Below are 23,634 nucleotides of genomic sequence, written 5' to 3' on the forward strand. Positions count from 1 at the left end.
TAATTGAAAAAAAAAAACTGAATAACTGGGGTCAGCTGCTAAGTTTTATAAAAAAAAATATATGGGAAAATGCACTTTTGTATGACGTCACATTTAACCTTGTGAAAGTTTAATTACTTAACTATTGATAGAATTTTAATTTTTAGGTATTCTTGTGATAATTTATGTATACATTCATTTTTTTCTATATTTCTCAAAATCACTTTAAAATAGGGCAAACTATGACTGGAACTGTATCTAGTTCTCTTCAGGAAAGCCAGTTTGTCCCTTCTCTAGGACAAAAGATTAAATTATATAGAATAAAAGAAAGGAAAACAAAATATAGCACCACAAATAATACTACTAAATCTAGAATTTATAAAAAGAAATAGGAAGTACATTTTTAACAGTTTTGTTTCCAAGTTTAGCGTCGTACAAGAGAGTGGCTGAGTTGTTTAGAATAAAATTGAAAGATAAGCAAAAAAATAAATTAGACTCGATTTTTGGTAAGCGAAGCACGTCAGCTGTCCGACTTTTTGGATATTCGAAGTATCTGCCGTAGCAGATGATCATTCCTGCGATGATACAGAAACTTGATGAACACCAAGAGATGCCGAATCTTGTAGTTGGTTGTCCTCTTGTGGCTTTAATGGAGGAACAGGTCAGTCGTCTGAACAGTATTGCAGGCCTCAGAGGACAGTATTAAAGAGAGGTTTCATTCTGTAAATCCAAAGGCACTGTCATGCATGTATACCCATAACTGTAGTTGAATCTTCATGAGTGTGTGTTAAATTCTAATTAATCTTAACGATACAAAAAATACAGTTTTCTATATGGGACCTTTTAACTCTTTCATATCTTTAAAGCAGTCAATGATTGAATCATTGCCACTTTTAGCACTGTTTTAAACAGGCGTGGTGATAAAAGCGAGGAAAAATCTTTGTTTAGAATATGGTTTCGTCATGTTGGGAGATTTCGAGCAATACACCCATCTGTCTCTGTTTTTGGTTTTGTGTGTAACATGCACGAAGAAAAATTAAGGTCTCACACAAGGAATTAATATCACTATATGTTACTAAATAGCTTTTATTAAATTAATTGGTTATCTATACTCTCAGCATATCATTAATAAAAAAAAAACTATTCTTTAGTTCTTCGCGAATTACTCCGAGAAATAACGCATCATGCAACTAATATGAAAAATAAAATCATTGTCTCTTTATATATGGAACTACAATTGACTAAGTTCAGTTTAATTGGCTATATCCTTGCGTAAGACCTTGAAAAAAAGATCATGACAGTTCTGTGTCGAAATCCTGCGATGTTACATATGTTCTAAGGTCTCCTGACAAACTTAACATTAAATAATGTGTTAAAAAAATCATTGCGTTGTCTTTGTCATTTTTTCATTAGTACCTGCCGGTATTTCAAGAACGTTACCAAACATTCTTACATATTGCATATTCATTACAGATGTTGTTAATGTGTTTCATTATTTGCATAAGAAGCTTGATAGCAACTGTCAATCATTATAGAACAACTTTCATGGTCTGATAATGAAGTGAAAATAGGAAATGGGTATATATATATTACATCTTGCTATTCAGTTATTTTGTATGGCTCACCTACAAGCATTGATGACTCTGTACAGGAATAAAGTAGTGTAGGTAGAGATGGTCAACCATCATCTGCCACTATTTTATATAGTTCTCAGAATAATTATGATGTTTGTTGCGATAAATGTTAAGTTCAATGCAATTTCGGTAGGTGTGAAAAGAACTTACATAAGATTAGTTAATGTATTGAATGCGAGGATGAGGTGGAAAATAAATGACACTGATATTGATTTGCATGACAATGAATTATCAGAAAATGGTTTTTATGTTTCAATAGAAGATTTTAATGATTAGGATAATGTACTTGACAATTTTTTTACTATCAGGGATGGGGTCGATTACTTTCAAAAGTAATGGATTAAATTTCAATAACTTCAATAGAAATCAATTACAACCTGAATAATTCCAATTTTAGAAGTAATTGATTACAATAAATTACTTTTCCTTCTTGTAATTATGATTACTTGTGATTACTTTAAATTACATGTTGATCGTTGTTTTTCTAGTGTTTTTCTAGTTTAAATACTTAATGTCTAATAAGGAAAATGCATTTTTGACAGGAGTATTAATTTTGATATAAATATTTGATGAAGTGTGTGTGTGTGTGTGTGTGTGTGTGTGTGTGTGTGTGGTAAAGGTTTTAACCAAATTCATTCAACGATGCTTATATGTTTAAGCATTTCAAGTTTACTATTGTAATCATAAAATTAATCAAAAATTTATCATGATTACAGGCTGATTTGGAGTGTAATCGATTAAATTACAATTACCTATAACGAAAAGAAATGGATGAATAATGATCACTCATGATTATTCATCAACCTGCCATCGATTACCGCTGATAACAGTTACTAATTACGAATATCCCATCCCTGATTTTTATATATCAAGCATGAGCACGATTACTTTAAAATGTAATCGATTAATAATCGATTACATAGGGGATGTTTGTGTAACCGATTATCAATCGATTACACTAATTGTTATTTTGTAATCGATTGTAATCGAATACTTTATAACTTGCAATCAATTAATAATCGATTAGTTCAAATTTCTCTTTCATTTGAAAGTTAATAATCCTCTTCTGAACATATTGTATAAAATCTTTGAGTTGATTTAGAATTAAGGATGACGTTTACTCAAAATGAAAAAAAAATTCCACTGATGATATTGAAAAACCATATATTGTGTGTTATAGACCCTTTATTATAGTGTAATTTATCACTTTCAATAAAGTAGGTCAATGACCTACTTTTTGAGTTAATGGCCATTGGATATTTCTGGAAAATAAAAGGAAAATTCCTTAAAGTTTTTCATTATGATTTAGATTTTCTTAACCGTGAAAATGATTGCTCAACACTTTAAAAATATAGTACAGTTTATGAATGGCAGTGACACTAAATAGATTCAATGCATCAAGTTTTCGTTCAAAACTTTTAGATATTCCAGTCCGAATTTCCTTTATCACTTATCAAATCCCTACCTTTTTTATCCAATTTCACAAAAAATTGAATGACGATAATACAAAAACAGTTATGTTATTAAACTACTGATATTGATCTTATACTGTTGGAATATAACTTATTGAGGTCAATGATCAAAAGTTTGATATGATGTCTTTTATCGTTTTTAAGCAATTTTCAATATTTTTTAAATTCGTGCCATACGATTATTTTAATGAATAAGTGAAGTAAAACTTTAAAAAAAATATGCAAAAAATATATAGACTGAATTATTAAATCTTAACGTTTAAATTAAGAGTACTGTGAAAAATGTTTTAGCGGAAAACAAAATCTGCAAAATTAAGTCCAAATTTCCTCTTTTTGGCTAAAAGTATATTATTGTTTTAGCCTAATTCCATAATATATTAGAAATATATAATGTTATGTCAATAATAATTCATTTCACATATACTCGTGTTTAGAGAAAATTTTACTCCTGATATTGAGCTTTATAACAATCCGAATTTGAGAAATCAAATCCTGAGTAAACAACATCCTTACAGGAAAATATTTCCATTATGAATGATATGATGATTTAAGACTTTATATTTCAATCAATCTTAATAAATAAAATTTAAAACTTCTACTGCTTTTTTAAATTCAAAGTAAAGTTATAAGCAATTTAAAAAAACAGTCTTAAAAATTCTGTAAACAAGGTTTATTTTTTGAAGTTAAGGAGTTTTGGTGAAATCATTTTTGACTTTGCACCTTTAGCCCTCAAAATTATAACGTTCTTTATTGATTTCTTGAAAATAAGCATTTAGTTAAAATTTGATAATTAAATGTTATAATGACAATATGAAAAGAAATTTTAAGGAACAATGCTTCGTTATATTTAATGAATTGTTTTTAAAACTTGTAATTATTCTAATTTAATAGATCCTTATATTGGGGCTAGTTTTATTGATATCTAATCATTAGGTGATTACACCTCATTAACTGCTATGGAATTCCTTAGCTGACAAGAAATAAACACACTTAGTGACACCTACACACCCTTTTATCTCTTTCTTAGGATAAATAGACAAAATATGCCATCTCTCTCTCTCTCTATCTCTCTCTCTCTCTCTCTCACTCAATAATGGTAAATCATTAGGTAGCTCTTGTGATTTTTCTATGTCAGATAAAATTTAATAGTTAGAAGTATTTGCAAGAAATGGAGACACAAAATGAAGAACTATTTATCTGATTATATACTTATCATGCTCATGTGAACAAATATATAATACATTTTTATTTATAAATATTATTTTATATTACAGTGGAAGTAGAAAAACATATTGAATGAATAAATACAGTTTAATTTTATATTATAAACAACACTTGAGGTTTTTTTTATAGAATATGTGAATCACAAAACATTTATGTAAAGAGTATTCGAAAAAGTAATTATAATGACACTGATATATATATATATATATATATATATATATATATATATATATATATATATATATATATATATATCTTGCTTTTATGTTGAATATATAAAATTGTTGTTTTATTTTTAACATATTGACTATTTGGTTGTTTCATTTAGTCGCCAATGACAATATTCGTGTTCATTTTCTGAAACATACATTACAATAGATTTTGTGGTTAGTTCACTCTTGCATTCATTCATATGGCTGCATGATCTATTACTGATGACTTGACCTCATTTGTTTGTTGACATAATATAAGTATTCTTAGAAAATGCATCAAATGTTAAATTTTAAACAAGGCCCAGCTGTGAAACGAATAGCCAATCTTTTATGTCCTAGCCTTTTTTGAGTTTTTAATGTTATTGAGACATTGTAGGTAAAAACTTTTTTTCAGATATTTAATATTTTGATAATGTTAGCTGAACTCTTTGGAGGAGTTCTGACCTATACGATATGCATTGTATTTTGAAAAAATTAATAAATATTATACATGTAGTAGATAATATTCACATCTTATTTTGTTATAAAATGCAAAACTTTAATCTCTATTATTATTTCTAATAAACTTAAATGTATATTCCAATAGTGTTGTTGCAACGAACAAATACTGTAAATGTCCACACATGTTATGTCAAAAGTCGGCAACTTTGGGTACCAGGTATTTTAAACACATACCGGAGAATCATTTTTATTCGTGGGGGTCAATGTGGGGATAAATGTTCTTGGGCAGCTAAAAAATCTCCTTGTTCGTTGGGACATAATTTTGTTGGTAACAAGTTCATTTTTGTTTATCAATATTATACAAATGCTTGTTTATACGTTCGTGGGAATGAAAATTCGTTGGCAAAGGTTACCCAAGAAAACCATGAACATTGATTCCCCACGAACAATGATGATTCCACAGTACCGGTGGATTTCCTTGATGGAAGCAACCAACCACTGGTTCAGAGTTTAAGAAATCAGTCTAAATCAACGATGTGAAAAGTTTTGGTTTTATTACTTTGATATACATAATTTCATTTTTTGTGATGTTAACCAACTCCCACTACATCACTATGACATTCTATGGCATTCTTCTAATAACTTGAAACTGTCACAGAAATACCGGTATTTAGCTACAATTATTTATTATATATAGTAGGAATATTTAAAAAATACGTTGTTTGCATTCAGCGATAAACCATGCAATTACATCACTCACATAGATAACATTACTGATGTGGCGTCAGAAATGAAATTGATGAAAAACTGATATTTGTTGTATTTACAATTTTGATTTCTAGGTCTACTGATTGGATGGATGGCTTAAGTCTCTGGAAAATTGTGAAAGATTTATTTCCTGCATGAACAAGTGGCAACATATGGCATAAAATAAAACATAATAAAATAGTTTGTGTGCACGAAATGAATTCCTAACTTTTCTTTGTACATTCTTTGTGTTCAACAAAATTTTGAAATAGTACATAGTTACTCTTTTTGCTGACGTTTCCTTTTTAAATGTTGACTTGAAAATAGCCTAAATTAAACAGAATTGAATATAGTTTACGACAATTAAACCTGCCTTATTCAGGATATGTGCATAAAATAATTGAGAGCAGAAAATATTTAGAAGACACACGAGCATAATCAAAAATAATCAAATCAAGCATAATCAAATCAAATGAGGTCAATTTAAGTTACAGAAATTTATTAGGAAGTCAGCAGGACAAAATTGACAAAAAATCGATTTTTAAACCAGACAAATTCTAATTCAAATGATTTAAGTACCTCAAGAAAATTCATCCTGCGATGTCAGTCCTCAATCTTCAATATAAACCTTGTAGCCTTCCCTTACTCTGCATTTTCCATTGCTCGTTGCGCTCCTTGAACACGCTTATCTGTTAACCTGTCACCTAGACAAATATCAGTAGAAGCATATATTTGCCACAATACACTACATTCTCCTCGAGATACTACTATGTAATTTGCATGGAAAATTTTACTACTCAAACATTTAAAGTAGACTTATTCAAAGTCTTCCTTTCCAAACGCGCACCAACTTGTGTTTGACTTAAAAGTTTAAATTACCTGGGTCCGCCGCCATAAAACATTCTTAAGTCTGAGAATGTTCTCAAGTCTGAGAATATTCTCAACACCTCAATTCTCAGACTCAGTCGCCGCCATAAAAAAGTTGAGCAAAATAAAAATTCTCAAATTCTGTTTTATTCTCAAATATTTGAGTATACAAAAAAGTAGACTTAAGAATTTTCTCAAGCAAACAACATGGCTGCCGTACACAGACGATTAGCAAGAAATCGCAGACGACGTCATGTTTTAGTCCGACCAAGGGTTTTTAGAGATCGTAGTAATCCCTTGGAGTCGTTGAATGACTTTGAAATCTACCAGCGCTATAGATTTTGCCCCGACACCATTCACTTCCTTGTGAATGGTGTTTCCGACCAACTCGTAACAGCGACCAAAAGGAACAGTCCAGTGCCTCCACTGTTGCAAGTGTTGCTGTTTCTACGGTTTGTAGCAACTGGGGCCCATCTTCGGCTGATTGGAGACAGCCTCGGGATTTCCGAATCCTCAGTAGGAAGATCGGTCAAGGCTGTCGCTGCTGCCATCATTGCTGTTTTTGCGCAAGCTACACTCGTCTTCCCTGTTGGAGAAATTGCAACGAAAGTGAAGGAGGGCTTCAGACGAGTTGCAGGTGAAAGCACAAACATTGCAAACACTAATATCTTACTTTTTCAAATAAAATTCCTTGTCTCTTACACTGTACCGCCACATGTTACATGCAATTTTTCCGAAGACCAAACTCATACTGACTCGATGAAAAAGCCGTGTGCAAAAATAGCACCTTAGTGTTTTCCTTCGTAACGAGAGTTTAGATGCAAGGGGGAGTACTTGATAAGAAAAAAAATAAGGGCGGATCCACCTTTTAGTAAATGAATAAAAATACACCGGAGTAGCATTAAATACATATGGAACAAAAATACAAACACTTTCCTATTTTGCAAAATGAAAATATATTCTCATCCTATTTAAACTTTCTGAGTGAACAAAAACTTCTGTCAATCAAATAAAATGATAGATTAAACAATTTGCAAATTGTGTGTGTGTGTGAGTAAGGGGGGGGGGGGGTGCGTGTGATAAGGTTTTAAGAAGTTTCTATATTTTATACACGTGCAATTAAAATTAAATACCTCATAACCCCAAGTCAATTAACATCAATTTGTTGAACACAACTGCACCTACATAATTGTCCTCTACTACCACTTATTTTCATTAACACTATTTCATTTAAATTATTTATACTAGTTCATATCAACATTAAAATTCACACACATTTATCAGTCTATAGATTAAAAGATAATGATAATTGAGTTAATGCGATAATCCATATATATACATTTGCATTTTAATTAACAAATGTTCCATCTTCCTCATTGCTAGCATGAAATTGTTGTAGAAATATAAAACTAGGTATCATTTAACTGTGAACTTTCAAATCTGAGTAAAAAAAAATAGAACTAATTTAAAAAAAAAAACAGAATTCATATTCAATATTCAATTTCAACAAACTTTATTTAAAAAAAAAGACAGTAATTACATTTTTTTAAAATTTTTTTCCCCTCAAATTATAATGCTCACTATTATGCAGACTTCCCAAAAATGTTATTTATAATATTTTCAAAATTTAACATAATTTTATGCACAATGAAATAGAACAACTGTTGATAAAATATATGAAGAGCAGTGGAAAAAAGGATTGATAGTACAATTGGTTTACTTTATTTTATTAAGATATATATATATATATATATATATATATATATATATATATATATATATATATATATATATATATATATATATATATATATATATATATATATATATATTTAAGATTATTAGGCTTTGATCTACAGTACAGTTAGAGTTATAAGGCATATACATTGGCATTATTTATATAACACCCCGTTATGGCCTCTTCTTTACGGGGGGGGGGGGGGGGCTTGGGTTGAGGGGGTCATGATTTGAAAAAACTTAAAAATATACTTCATGAGGATGCTCCCACACACAATTCTAAATTTTCCTAATTTTTAACAATGTTTTTAAAAATTGCCATTCAATGAAAATGAAATTGCATCACCTTCACCAAATGCTGCATATAAATGTGCTAAGTTTGATCAAAATATACCCAGTGGTTCAAAATAATAAGTTGAGAATGTGAAAAGTTTATAATGACAGATGGATGACAGAAAAATGTATTCTAATAACAGGGAAGATGTTATTTTAACTTAAATCATTTATTTTTGACAGGATTCCCTAAAGTTATAGGATGCATTGATGGTACCCAAATTCGCATTTCAACACCAAAAGCTAATGAGGCAGACTATGTGAATAGGAAAGGTTTCCATAGTCTTAATGTTCAGGTACTCATTAAAACATGCAGATACATGCATATGCATACCTAATCTCACATCTCTAAAATTCTCTTTAAAAAAGATATTGTTTAAATACAATTAAAAGCAAACTTATGGGTTTCTATGACAATAATAAATAATGAAATGATCACAGCTTTTTGGGAAATTTCAGATGGTATGTGATCCAAATTTTCGAATCACATCATTGTGTGCCCGTTGGCCTGGCTCCTGCCATGATGCAAGGATTTGGAGAACCTCTGGTCTCTATCAAAAATTTGAAAACGGTAACTATCCCTTCAATCATACTACATGTAATAACTTAATTGTACATACCTATGTTGACAATTCTTTTGTAAAACTAAATACATGTATAACTAAAACTGTATAATAAGCAATGGATTATGATGCATACTTATGTACATGTACCATCATGAACATTTATTTTAATGCAGGTGACTACGATGGCATTTTATTTGGAGACTCTGTCCCTCCGTGAAAATGATTGCTCAACACTTTAAAAATATAGTACAGTTTATGAATGGCAGTGACACTAAATAGATTCAATGCATCAAGTTTTCGTTCAAAACTTTTAGATATTCCAGTCCGAATTTCCTTTATCACTTATCAAATCCCTACCTTTTTTATCCAATTTCACAAAAAATTGAATGACGATAATACAAAAACAGTTATGTTATTAAACTACTGATATTGATCTTATACTGTTGGAATATAACTTATTGAGGTCAATGATCAAAAGTTTGATATGATGTCTTTTATCGTTTTTAAGCAATTTTCAATATTTTTTAAATTCGTGCCATACGATTATTTTAATGAATAAGTGAAGTAAAACTTTAAAAAAAATATGCAAAAAATATATAGACTGAATTATTAAATCTTAACGTTTAAATTAAGAGTACTGTGAAAAATGTTTTAGCGGAAAACAAAATCTGCAAAATTAAGTCCAAATTTCCTCTTTTTGGCTAAAAGTATATTATTGTTTTAGCCTAATTCCATAATATATTAGAAATATATAATGTTATGTCAATAATAATTCATTTCACATATACTTGTGTTTAGAGAAAATTTTACTCCTGATATTGAGCTTTATAACAATCCGAATTTGAGAAATCAAATCCTGAGTAAACAACATCCTTACAGGAAAATATTTCCATTATGAATGATATGATGATTTAAGACTTTATATTTCAATCAATCTTAATAAATAAAATTTAAAACTTCTACTGCTTTTTTAAATTCAAAGTAAAGTTATAAGCAATTTAGAAAAACAGTCTTAAAAATTCTGTAAACAAGGTTTATTTTTTGAAGTTAAGGAGTTTTGGTGAAATCATTTTTGACTTTGCACCTTTAGCCCTCAAAATTATAACGTTCTTTATTGATTTCTTGAAAATAAGCATTTAGTTAAAATTTGATAATTAAATGTTATAATGACAATATGAAAAGAAATTTTAAGGAACAATGCTTCGTTATATTTAATGAATTGTTTTTAAAACTTGTAATTATTCTAATTTAATAGATCCTTATATTGGGGCTAGTTTTATTGATATCTAATCATTAGGTGATTACACCTCATTAACTGCTATGGAATTCCTTAGCTGACAAGAAATAAACACACTTAGTGACACCTACACACCCTTTTATCTCTTTCTTAGGATAAATAGACAAAATATGCCATCTCTCTCTCTCTCTATCTCTCTCTCTCTCTCTCACTCAATAATGGTAAATCATTAGGTAGCTCTTGTGATTTTTCTATGTCAGATAAAATTTAATAGTTAGAAGTATTTGCAAGAAATGGAGACACAAAATGAAGAACTATTTATCTGATTATATACTTATCATGCTCATGTGAACAAATATATAATACATTTTTATTTATAAATATTATTTTATATTACAGTGGAAGTAGAAAAACATATTGAATGAATAAATACAGTTTAATTTTATATTATAAACAACACTTGAGGTTTTTTTTATAGAATATGTGAATCACAAAACATTTATGTAAAGAGTATTCGAAAAAGTAATTATAATGACACTGATATATATATATATATATATATATATATATATATATATATATATATATATATATATATATATATATATATATATATATATATATATATATATATATATATATATCTTGCTTTTATGTTGAATATATAAAATTGTTGTTTTATTTTTAACATATTGACTATTTGGTTGTTTCATTTAGTCGCCAATGACAATATTCGTGTTCATTTTCTGAAACATACATTACAATAGATTTTGTGGTTAGTTCACTCTTGCATTCATTCATATGGCTGCATGATCTATTACTGATGACTTGACCTCATTTGTTTGTTGACATAATATAAGTATTCTTAGAAAATGCATCAAATGTTAAATTTTAAACAAGGCCCAGCTGTGAAACGAATAGCCAATCTTTTATGTCCTAGCCTTTTTTGAGTTTTTAATGTTATTGAGACATTGTAGGTAAAAACTTTTTTTCAGATATTTAATATTTTGATAATGTTAGCTGAACTCTTTGGAGGAGTTCTGACCTATACGATATGCATTGTATTTTGAAAAAATTAATAAATATTATACATGTAGTAGATAATATTCACATCTTATTTTGTTATAAAATGCAAAACTTTAATCTCTATTATTATTTCTAATAAACTTAAATGTATATTCCAATAGTGTTGTTGCAACGAACAAATACTGTAAATGTCCACACATGTTATGTCAAAAGTCGGCAACTTTGGGTACCAGGTATTTTAAACACATACCGGAGAATCATTTTTATTCGTGGGGGTCAATGTGGGGATAAATGTTCTTGGGCAGCTAAAAAATCTCCTTGTTCGTTGGGACATAATTTTGTTGGTAACAAGTTCATTTTTGTTTATCAATATTATACAAATGCTTGTTTATACGTTCGTGGGAATGAAAATTCGTTGGCAAAGGTTACCCAAGAAAACCATGAACATTGATTCCCCACGAACAATGATGATTCCACAGTACCGGTGGATTTCCTTGATGGAAGCAACCAACCACTGGTTCAGAGTTTAAGAAATCAGTCTAAATCAACGATGTGAAAAGTTTTGGTTTTATTACTTTGATATACATAATTTCATTTTTTGTGATGTTAACCAACTCCCACTACATCACTATGACATTCTATGGCATTCCTCTAATTACTTGAAACTGTCACAGAAATACCGGTATTTAGCTACAATTATTTATTATATATAGTAGGAATATTAAAAAAATACGTTGTTTGCATTCAGCGATAAACCATGCAATTACATCACTCACATAGATAACATTACTGATGTGGCGTCAGAAATGAAATTGCATGATGAAAAACTGATATTTGTTGTAATTACAATTTTGATTTCTAGGTCTACTGATTGGATGGATGGCTTAAGTCTATGGAAAATTGTGAAAGATTTATTTCCTGCATGAACAAGTGGCAACATATGGCATAAAATAAAACATAATAAAATAGTTTGTGTGCACGAAATGAATTCCTAACTTTTCTTTGTACATTCTTTGTGTTCAACAAAATTTTGAAATAGTACATAGTTACTCTTTTTGCTGACGTTTCCTTCTTAAATGTTGACTTGAAAATAACCTAAATTAAACAGAATTGAATATAGTTTACGACAATTAAACCTGCCTTATTCAGGATATGTGCATAAAATAATTGAGAGCAGAAAATATTTAGAAGACACACGGGCATAATCAAAAATAATCAAGTCAAGCATAATCAAATCAAATGAGGTCAATTTAAGTTACAGAAATTTATTAGGAAGTCAGCAGGACAAAATTGACAAAAAATCGATTTTTAAACCAGACAAATTCTAATTCAAATGATTTAAGTACCTCAAGAAAATTCATCCTGCGATGTCAGTCCTCAATCTTCAATATAAACCTTGTAGCCTTCCCTTACTCTGCATTTTCCATTGCTCGTTGCGCTCCTTGAACACGCTTATCTGTTAACCTGTCACCTAGACAAATATCAGTAGAAGCATATATTTGTCACAATACACTACATTCTCCTCGAGATACTACTATGTAATTTGCATGGAAAATTTTACTACTCAAACATTTAAAGTAGACTTATTCAAAGTCTTCCTTTCCAAATGCGCACCAACTTGTGTTTGACTTAAAAGTTTAAATTACCTGGGTCCGCCGCCATAAAACATTCTTAAGTCTGAGAATGTTCTCAAGTCTGAGAATATTCTCAACACCTCAATTCTCAGACTCAGTCGCCGCCATAAAAAAGTTGAGCAAAATAAAAATTCTCAAATTCTGTTTTATACTCAAATATTTGAGTATACAAAAAAGTAGACTTAAGAATTTTCTCAAGCAAACAAAATGGCTGCCGTACACAGACGATTAGCAAGAAATCGCAGACGACGTCATGTTTTAGTCCGACCAAGGGTTTTTAGAGATCGTAGTAATCCCTTGGAGTCGTTGGATGACTTTGAAATCTACCAGCGCTATAGATTTCGCCCCGACACCATTCACTTCCTTGTGAATGGTGTTTCCGACCAACTCGTAACAGCGACCAAAAGGAACAGTCCAGTGCCTCCACTGTTGCAAGTGTTGCTGTTTCTACGGTTTGTAGCAACTGGGGCCCATCTTCGGCTGATTGGAGACAGCCTCGGGATTTCCGAATCCTCAGTAGGAAGATCGGTCAAGGCTGTCGCTGCTGCCATCATTGCTGTTTTTGCGCAAGCTACACTCGTCTTCCCTGTTGGAGAAATTGCAACGAAAGTGAAGGAGGGCTTCAGACGAGTTGCAGGTGAAAGCACAAACATTGCAAACACTAATATCTTACTTTTTCAAATAAAATTCCTTGTCTCTTACACTGTACCGCCACATGTTACATGCAATTTTTCCGAAGACCAAACTCATACTGACTCGATGAAAAAGCCGTGTGCAAAAATAGCACCTTAGTGTTTTCCTTCGTAACGAGAGTTTAGATGCAAGGGGGAGTACTTGATAAGAAAAAAAATAAGGGCGGATCCACCTTTTAGTAAATGAATAAAAATACACCGGAGTAGCATTAAATACATATGGAACAAAAATACAAACACTTTCCTATTTTGCAAAATGAAAATATATTCTCATCCTATTTAAACTTTCTGAGTGAACAAAAACTTCTGTCAATCAAATAAACTGATAGATTAAACAATTTGCAAATTGTGTGTGTGTGTGTGAGTAAGGGGGGGGGGGGGCTGTGATAAGGTTTTAAGAAGTTTCTATATTTTATACATGTGCAATTAAAATTAAATACCTCATAACCCCAAGTCAATTAACATCAATTTGTTGAACACAACTGCACCTACATAATTGTCCTCTACTACCACTTATTTTCATTAACACTATTTCATTTAAATTATTTATACTAGTTCATATCAACATTAAAATTCACACACATTTATCAGTCTATAGATTAAAAGATAATGATAATTGAGTTAATGCGATAATCCATATATATACATTTGCATTTTAATTAACAAATGTTCCAACTTCCTCATTGCTAACATGAAATTGTTGTAGAAATATAAAACTAGGTATCATTTAACTGTGAACTTTCAAATCTGAGTAAAAAAAATAGAACTAATTGAAAAAAAACAGAATTCATATTCAATATTCAATTTCAACAAACTTTATTTAAAAAAAAAGACAGTATTTACATTTTTTTTAAATTTTTTTTCCCTCAAATTATAATGCTCACTATTATGCAGACTTCCCAAAAATGTTATTTATAATATTTTCAAAATTTAACATAATTTTATGCACAATGAAATAGAACAACTGTTGATAAAATATATGAAGAGCAGTGGAAAAAAGGATTGATAGTACAATTGCTTTACTTTATTTTATTAAGATATATATATATATATATAAGATTATTAGGCTTTGATCTACAGTACAGTTAGAGTTATAAGGCATATACATTGGCATTATTTATATAACACCCCGTTATGGCCTCTTCCTTACGGGGGGGGGGCTTGGGGGAGGGGGTCATGATTTGAAAAAACTTAAAAATATACTTCATGAGGATGCTCCCACACACAATTCTAAATTTTCCTAATTTTTAACAATGTTTTTAAAAATTGCCATTCAATGAAAATGAAATTGCATCACCTTCACCAAATGATGCATATAAATGTGCTAAGTTTGATCAAAATATACCCAGTGGTTCAAAATAATAAGTTGAGAATGTGAAAAGTTTATAATGACAGATGGATGACAGAAAAATGTATTCTAATAACAGGGAAGATGTTATTTTAACTTAAATCATTTATTTTTGACAGGATTCCCTAAAGTTATAGGATGCATTGATGGTACCCAAATTCGCATTTCAACACCAACAGCTAATGAGGCAGACTATGTGAATAGGAAAGGTTTCCATAGTCTTAATGTTCAGGTACTCATTAAAACATGCAGATACATGCATATGCATACCTAATCTCACATCTCTAAAATTCTCTTTAAAAAAGATATTGTTTAAATACAATTAAAAGCAAACTTATGGGTTTCTATGACAATAATAAATAATGAAATGATCACAGCTTTTTGGGAAATTTCAGATGGTATGTGATCCAAATTTTCGAATCACATCATTGTGTGCCCGTTGGCCTGGTTCCTGCCATGATACAAGGATTTGGAGAACCTCTGGTCTCTATCAAAAATTTGAAAACGGTAACTATCCCTTCAATCATACTACATGTAATAACTTAATTGTACATACCTATGTTGACAATTCTTTTGTAAAACTAAATACATGTATAACTAAAACTGTATAATAAGCAATGGATTATGATGCATACTTATGTACATGTACCATCATGAACATTTATTTTAATGCAGGTGACTACGATGGCATTTTATTGGGAGACTCTGGGTATCCCCTATCCAGGTACTTTATGACTCCGTATCTAACCCCTCGGACCCAGTCTGAAGAGAGGTTCAACTCAAGTCTCTGCCGAACACGAGTGCTCATTGAGCAGACTTTCGGGATAATGAAAAGAAAATTTCAGGCTCTACATTTTGGCCTCCGCACGTCTCCAGACCAGGCAGTGTCAAACATTACCGCATGCTGTATCCTACATAACATAGGCATTGAGAGGGGGGATACAATTATCAGTGGTGACTGCAGGGAACTGAATGTAGCAGATTGCCAACAAGCAGTTATAAACGCACATCCAAGAGCTGATGGGGTGACAAAGAGAGTCTCCATTACACAATCATTTTTTTGAAATCCTAGTTACTCAGGGTGACATCATTGTGGACTTGTCATTAAATGCCTGTCATTAATGAATCAATTGTTGATAACGAAACATTTTTGTTTATTTTATCTGTATTTAAACATGACATTGTGTATCAGTATTATCATTCCCGATCTCTCTCTCTCTCTCTCTCTCTCTCTCTCTCTCTCTCTCTCTCTCTCTCTCTCTCTCTAACAGTATACAAATAAGCTTACAAATACAAAGATAATTACAACTCGGCTAGAAAACTGGGATATAGAGTTTGGATCTCTCCTAAAAGTTTCTGTTTCTTTAACAACAAGACCTCTTTCTTTAATGCCAGAACTTCTCTCTCCTCTTGAACCCTGTGTAATTCCTCCTCCAGTCTTTTGTTGTCTAATAACAAGTTCTTCTCCTCTAGGTCCTCATATCTTCTTCTTTTGCCTTCTCCTGTAATTGAATTCCAATTTTGAGTTGCAATGTTTTGACAGCTTTCAAAAAGAAAAAGACACTGATTAGTAATAAATACATGTTTATTACAAACCTGCATCTGTCATTCCTTTTCGTTTCACTCCATGATTCACTTGAACTGTTGGAACTTTAAGTAAAAAAAAAAAATGATCAAAATCTATTTAAGGAATGAATTTAATATTTATTAGTTTTATGCGATATAAAATGGTTTGGGGCAGTTTACACTTACCGGTAACACTTACCGGTTTATAAAACCTTTATGTGTTCCAAACCATTTTATATCATATAAAACTAATAAATATTCATTTCATTGCTTATTATTTAATTTTTTGCTATTAATTGTAGATAAAAACGGTCATTTGATGTTTAAAATGAAATCAACATGTACAAAATTCAAACGTAACATCAGGCAGATTATTTATGAATTTAATGAACTACATGTGCATGTAGCTCTGATATTTGATTTGAATGTAATCAAAAATTAAATAAACATCATGTACCTTTCTCAACTGAGGTAACCGTACTAATGGTAGGCGTATCTGTCAAACACTGTTCTTCTGAACCTGAAATAACAAAATCCATCAGTTTTTCATTCTCCAACTACAGACAAAGATATGTTCATTAAACCAGTAAATGGTAGCTTGAAGACAAGAAATACTTTATTTAATAAAAGGCCCATGGGCCACATCGCTCACCTGAGCAACAATAGGTATGATAAAATCAGCTTTATGGAGCCACATACAAACAAGATGTAATTATAATCAGGGCGATTATACAGTCTCCCAAACGAATGAGGCCATCACTGGTGGTAGGGATGACCCACATGGGCTAAACGTTACAGAAAACATTACCCAATTTGTTTGCACACACTGGTGCAGTTATGAGAAGTACTGTATCTTTAAAAAAATAATGATTCAATTATGAAATAAACAGCAATATTAAAAAGTTCACCGGGATATGAAGTTGGCGGGTCACGTGATCAAATACTGTGAAGCCCGAAGGGCTTCTAAGTAGATTTGATCACGTGCCAACCAAATTCATATCCTGGTGAACTTTTTAATATTGCTGTTTATTACTTATATTTACGCTTGAAAAAAACAAATCATCAAGAACGTCTTGAATAACCGAATAAGTGATAAGCGCGTGATATGATCATTGTGACGTCACAAAAAGTTCATACAGAATTGAACGTTTTCGCTATTCTATAGGTTCATATTAAGAAAACATATTTGCAAATGTAAATATTGCTCAATTAAAACTTGATTATTTCTTTTTCTGAAATTTCATGATGTTCCCCAGGGGTCATTTACTATATATCAGGTGAACAAACATGACCCACGGAAAAAGAATATATATGGTGGGGTGGGGATCTTGCCCATTTTCAAGATATTTGGGCACTTCCTGTTCGAGGGGGATCAGGACCTCACCTGGGGCCAATGACCTACATGTACATACCATTTGAGAAGTACAAGTTTCTGAGAAGAGGATTTTAAAAGATTTACTCTCAATATTCCTTTGTAATAATTTGACCCACATTGTACGTGGCCCCACCCTGCCCCCGGGATCATGATTTGAACAAACTTGAATCTACCCTACCTGAGAAAGCTTCCATACAAATTTCAGTTTTCTTGGCCAAATGGTTTCGTAAAAGAAGATTTATTTTTTTGAAAAATACTAACAAATTTTTAATAATTTTAATTATCTCCCCTTAAAAGAGGGTCTGGCCCTTCATTTTAACGAACTTGAATCTCATTCACCCAATGATGCTTTGTGCCAAGTTTTTTGAAAATTTGCCCAGTGGTTCTGGAGAAGAAGTCGAAAATTTAAAAAGTTAACAGACACACAGACACACAGACAGATGGACAAAAAGTGATCAGAAAAGCTCTTTTGAGCTTTCAGCTCAGGTGAGTTAAAAAAATGAAAGAGCTAAAAAGTTGTAACATCCTTTTTTCCTTAATATTGACATTATTGAGCACATAACTAGCTGCAGAACTGCTCCACAGAAAATTTGGGTTGACTGACTATCAAACCGAATTTTCCTCATGCAGAGCTAGCCTACAGTTCTGCAGCTATAATCAATACACATGTATATACAAACTAAGACTAGTGTAATCTTTTAAAAGTTTTTTTTTTCAAATGAAATCTTTGTAAAAAACTTTAAATGGTTTGATGTTAATTTTATAATTGAGAAAGTTAACTAAAGGTATTAAATTGTACCTTGTTCGAGGTGGTCACCTGCAGGGTCAACTGTCTGAGAAACTGAAGACATGCTTGGAGCTAATAAATAATTAAATGCTTCCAATAAGAAAATGTACAGTAGTCAATGGAAACTTCCATAGCAAGTTAACAAGTCATAAATTTTTAACATTTAAAATGATTTCATCTGATATAACAATCAAGGTTGATTGGTTTTCCACTTCTTCTTTTTTGAAGAATTAAAAAAATTTAAATAATAATCAAATTGCAAATCACCATCTGTATCAATACCCCCCTGTAGACCAGAGAGATGTGGCTCTCCATCTGCAAGACGCAGAAATGTCTCCTCTCCTTGTGTGAGAGGGGGGAGAGGGGGACCACCACCAGTTTTTGGGCGTTTAACTCCATCCAGCTTTTCTTTGCCTATGACAATATATAGTATAAAGTAAAAACTACTAAAAAATATGAATGTTATATAATTTGTCTATAATCAGTATAAACCAACAATCTGATACCAATCATAAATGCCTCTTTTAAAACAATTTTTAACTCATTTATCTTTTCCATGCATTTTAATTATAAAGAACAAGTGCACTTAAGCTATAGAGAATGGGCCCTTTTTCAGTGCCGTTTATATGTAGAAAATATCAACAAATTGCTTTTTTCTCGTAATAGTTAAGGACTCATGGATACTTTTGATTTATATGCATGCTTAATTTTACCAAAATTAGCATACAATTTAAAAAATTGCGGATTTTTAAATGCCTATAAATAATCTAAATCCGGAAAAATCGAACCGAACATATTTGAATTGTGTCTATTTAAATCAGAGGGAGGAGACATTTAAATCAACATTGCTCTGTTGGTGGATCGATTGGCGCGTTTGCTGAATTATACTTTATGTATTATTTTACGTTTAAAAAAAAATCGAATGAAGCTTTGAAGTTGCATATTTCCATAGTGACAAACAAACATTCCTGACCATACAAAGATGATGGAAAGTGATCTAAAACGTGTCAATGTTTTACAGTGAGCACATTTTACAAACGTTTACCTGGATAGAAACCATGTGATTGTTTGACATAATTTATTCCATGCGTGAGTTCAAACATGGGTCACGCAGGTAATAGCTTTCGCTTACTATAGGAAAATCTTGAAATTTTCATACGTTTTTCATTTTTTAGGTACCAGCCTAACCGAGTACAAACTTCTTACTTTCACAGGTGTTTTCTAAATGTATAATGCGTATTTTGTCTTTTCCACAAGTTTGTACTCGGTTAGGCTGACAGTAAACAAAGGCTTTAAAATGAATGCCTGTCCTCGATTTACTATACAAAATCACGAATGTCTGCTGACCCCTACTATGTTTTAAAGCTTCGTGCTTTTTATAAACAATAAATACAGCGCTAAAACTTGTTAATTCTTATGGAATAGATATCAATAGATAATGTTAGGGGGGAAAATATGCTTAATTTGATTCTTCATTTTTTCACTTTTTATCGGGGCCCATAAGTGCACTCGTCCTTTAGACCTTCATCTTGCTCTTCATATATAATATGTAATTTATATGTTGCCTTATATACAGGCATGGGGTAATCGAGTAATCATATTCGATTGTAATGATTACTCTTTTTCAAGTAATCGACAGTAATCTGTAATCGAAGAGATTTTCGATTACTTGTAATCGTAATTTAATCGATTACAGCTAAAAAGTTTAGTGTAATTATAATTACTTTTTTGATTTCTTACGATTACTCTTTTCATTAACATATTGTGAAGCACTTATTGTTTGAAAAAACACTCATCAAGTGTTGTTTATAATGCAATTCATTGAATAAAATTGTTTATATTCATTTTTATGATTTTCCACTTTCACATAAAATATAAATATTGGTTCACATGTCATTGAGTACATAATCAGATAATCAGTTTACTTCATGTTTCACACTTCTTTGCAGATTTTTTTTTATTATTTAACATAGTGTGGCTCCGAAAAACCACTAAGCTACTGACAATTATTAGAGAGAGAGAGAGAGAGAGAGAGAGAGAGAGAGAGAGAGAGAGAGAGAGAGAGAGTTATATTTTGTGTCTATTTTGCCAGAGAAAGAAACAAACCCGAAAGGGTGTGTAATTGTCAGCAAGTGTGTTTGTCCTTGTCATGTAAAGAATCCACAAAGCAGTTAATGAGGTGTGACCCCCCCTAATCACGTTTAGATAACAATTAAAATAGTCCCAACAAGGATCTATTTTAAAAATCAAAACAATTACAAGCTCCAAACACAATTCATTCAAATCATGAAGCAAGGCTGCCTAAAAGTTCTTTGCATATTTCTGATGATATTTTTAAAAATTATAAATTTTCAATCAAATTCAATTCTCGTATTACCAATAACAACCAAATATGGCTAAAGGTGCAAGGTCAAGATTTCATCTTAACTCGTTAACGTCCAGGGAAAAAAACTTGTTTACATGACAGAGCTCTATATATATAATTGCTTATAATTTGACATTTGAATAAGCAGTAGAAATTATAAAATGTTATTTTATGAAGATTGAAATATGAAGTCTCAAATTTTCATATCATTCATAATGAAAATACCCCTTTAACTCTAAAACCAAATTAACTTGAAGAGTTTTTATATGATATGTTCAGAACAGGTACCATGCGCATTTTAATGAAATTTTTTCTAAAGTATTCTATTAATAATCGAATACATGTTATAAAGTAATCGATTACTGGACAAAAATAAGTCTCAGTGTAATCGATAAATAATCGATTACACAAAATTCCCCGAAGTGATCGATTATTAATCAATTACTTTTTTAAGTAATCGTGTCCATGCCTGCTTATATATAAACAAAGGTCTAGCTTCAATTAAATTGTATTCTGACCATGATACTTGTATATAATTTATATGCATTGAAAACTTATGCTAAAAAAAAATACACCCCACTCCAAAAAGAAAAAGAAAAATGAAGTGTCAAATTTGTGTCGAATTAGAACATATTAACTATTTTTTCTTCAAATCATCAACCATTTAAAAAATGTTTTATTAAGTGATGCACTTAATTGTTAAGAATTTCCTGTTCCTGGTGACAACAAATGTTTGAAAAAAAAATAGTTATGCTCTCAATAAATTAGATCATATCAAGTAAAATTTGGCAATATTTCATATAATCATTTAATTATTTGTTATGAATCCATATTCATACAGATCCTACTCTTTTAAATTAAAATGAATTCATACTTACTTCTTGATTTGATATTATAATATTTTTTCTTAACCTCCTCCCAGGTCCTCCTTTTGGTGTCGTATAGTCTACATTATTCAAGAAATACATGATCCGACCCTTTATTAGTGTCCACAAAGCAGAGATAAAAATAGATCAGTCAGTTGCGGTGGGTTTTTTTCTTCTGATAACCAACGCATCTATCCTTTTTTCTCATAATTAGTTTGTCTTTCTTTTAAGCACCTTAGTGTATATATCGTAAAACGTTTCTTGTATAAATTTATTCAGTTAATTGTGTGTAAACGGGCAAAGAAGAATCACTTCGACGATGTTCTTAAACTGTTAAACCTTTACGAATTTGCCAACTATATATTCTAAATTTTATACAAACGAGTATAGTTTTCCGGCAAAATTTCATACTAACGAATTCAATTTATCGGCAATCAGTTGCCATTCCCTTTCTCGCGTTACTTTAAGCTTTCCTTTGGCCCCGCTCCCTTTCATCAAGCCGAACAAGGCCCCCGATCTTGTTATAACTTCCTCAATTAACATCACTTCCTCGTCATCTTGCCAATTCTGAGATCGGCGTTTACCCGTAATTGCTTTGTCGTCCATTTTTGTTTTTTTAAATGAAAAAGCAGACGATAAGAGGGTATACTTACGTTTTGTTTACACGTTGTCCAATGCGTTTTATTGCTCTTTCAACACTAGAGAGTTCCATGGGGCCGCTTCATGAGTTGAAAAAAATCCGCGAAAACCGTCTCGCGAGAACATGAATTTGAGAAAATTCTCAACTCAAGTCTTGAGAATTACTCAGCTAAGAATATTCTCAAGTAGCTTTATGGCGGTGGTTTTGAGAATATTTCTAGCTGAGTAATTCTCAAGACTTGAGTTGAGAATTTTTTTGAGAATTCTCAAAGATTTATGGCGGTGGACCCTGGTTTGTTTATATATTTTAAGTTTTCAAACATTTATAATACAAAGAAACTACTTTAGGTCCCTCAAAGTGAAAAATTCTATGTGATCAAAATTAACAGAATACGTTTTTTTTCAGAAATCTTATGCGTTGCTTTCTCGTGTCAACGGTATTGTGCTCAGGCTGCAAATGGCTTTGTTGATCTGTTCTATATTCTCTAAGGTTATATGACTTCCTTAATGATATCCTTTCCTCATTTCCTTACGTTATTGATGACGTCATTTTGAATTTTTGGCTGCAAATGCTACCTATCTATTGTCCTTTGATCCCTAAAATGCTTACTGCATCGTAAAATAGTGTTTCTATAACACATACAAGAGATTTTGGTCGAAGTGATTCCATTTTCTTCGATGATTTGTCAACAGGGTATATCATAAAAATATGCGTTTGTAATCCCACGTTACGTTTCAATGGCATTAATGGAATTATGAAAAATATATACAATACGACGTTATAGAATTGCTTAGATTACTTTGATATGATAGTAATTTAAAATAGAGTAATTTTTATAGATTCTACATCACTTATTTTTTTTTTTACTTTTCCAACAATCCGACAG

The 23,634-nt window shown here is 31.1% G+C and overlaps 3 protein-coding genes across 5 annotated transcripts in view; 2 read left to right on the plus strand and 1 right to left on the minus strand.

Moving 5' to 3' along the window:
* The window catches only part of LOC117692238 (putative leucine-rich repeat-containing protein DDB_G0290503), a 1,014,555-nt gene that overhangs the window by 965,468 nt on the left and 25,453 nt on the right, over window positions 1-23,634 (plus strand). The gene's annotated exons all lie outside the window — the stretch shown is intronic.
* LOC136271377 (putative nuclease HARBI1) lies at window positions 6,784-9,429 on the plus strand. Its single transcript, XM_066071298.1, has 4 exons — window positions 6,784-7,213; window positions 8,830-8,942; window positions 9,106-9,244; window positions 9,386-9,429. Exons 1-4 carry the CDS (start codon window positions 6,784-6,786, stop codon window positions 9,427-9,429), a joined length of 726 nt encoding a protein of 241 aa, XP_065927370.1.
* LOC105326354 (myb/SANT-like DNA-binding domain-containing protein 4) lies at window positions 14,963-22,930 on the minus strand. Its single transcript, XM_066072357.1, has 7 exons — window positions 22,524-22,930; window positions 22,121-22,188; window positions 19,145-19,291; window positions 18,890-18,949; window positions 17,173-17,235; window positions 16,746-16,799; window positions 14,963-16,651 (listed from the first exon to the last, which is right to left on the minus strand). The coding sequence occupies exons 1-7, from the start codon at window positions 22,712-22,714 to the stop codon at window positions 16,452-16,454; spliced, it is 783 nt and encodes a 260-aa protein (XP_065928429.1). The 5' UTR covers window positions 22,715-22,930; the 3' UTR covers window positions 14,963-16,451.

Source organism: Magallana gigas, chromosome 9 (genome assembly GCF_963853765.1).
Source record: "Magallana gigas chromosome 9, xbMagGiga1.1, whole genome shotgun sequence".
NCBI lineage: Eukaryota > Metazoa > Mollusca > Bivalvia > Ostreida > Ostreidae > Magallana > Magallana gigas.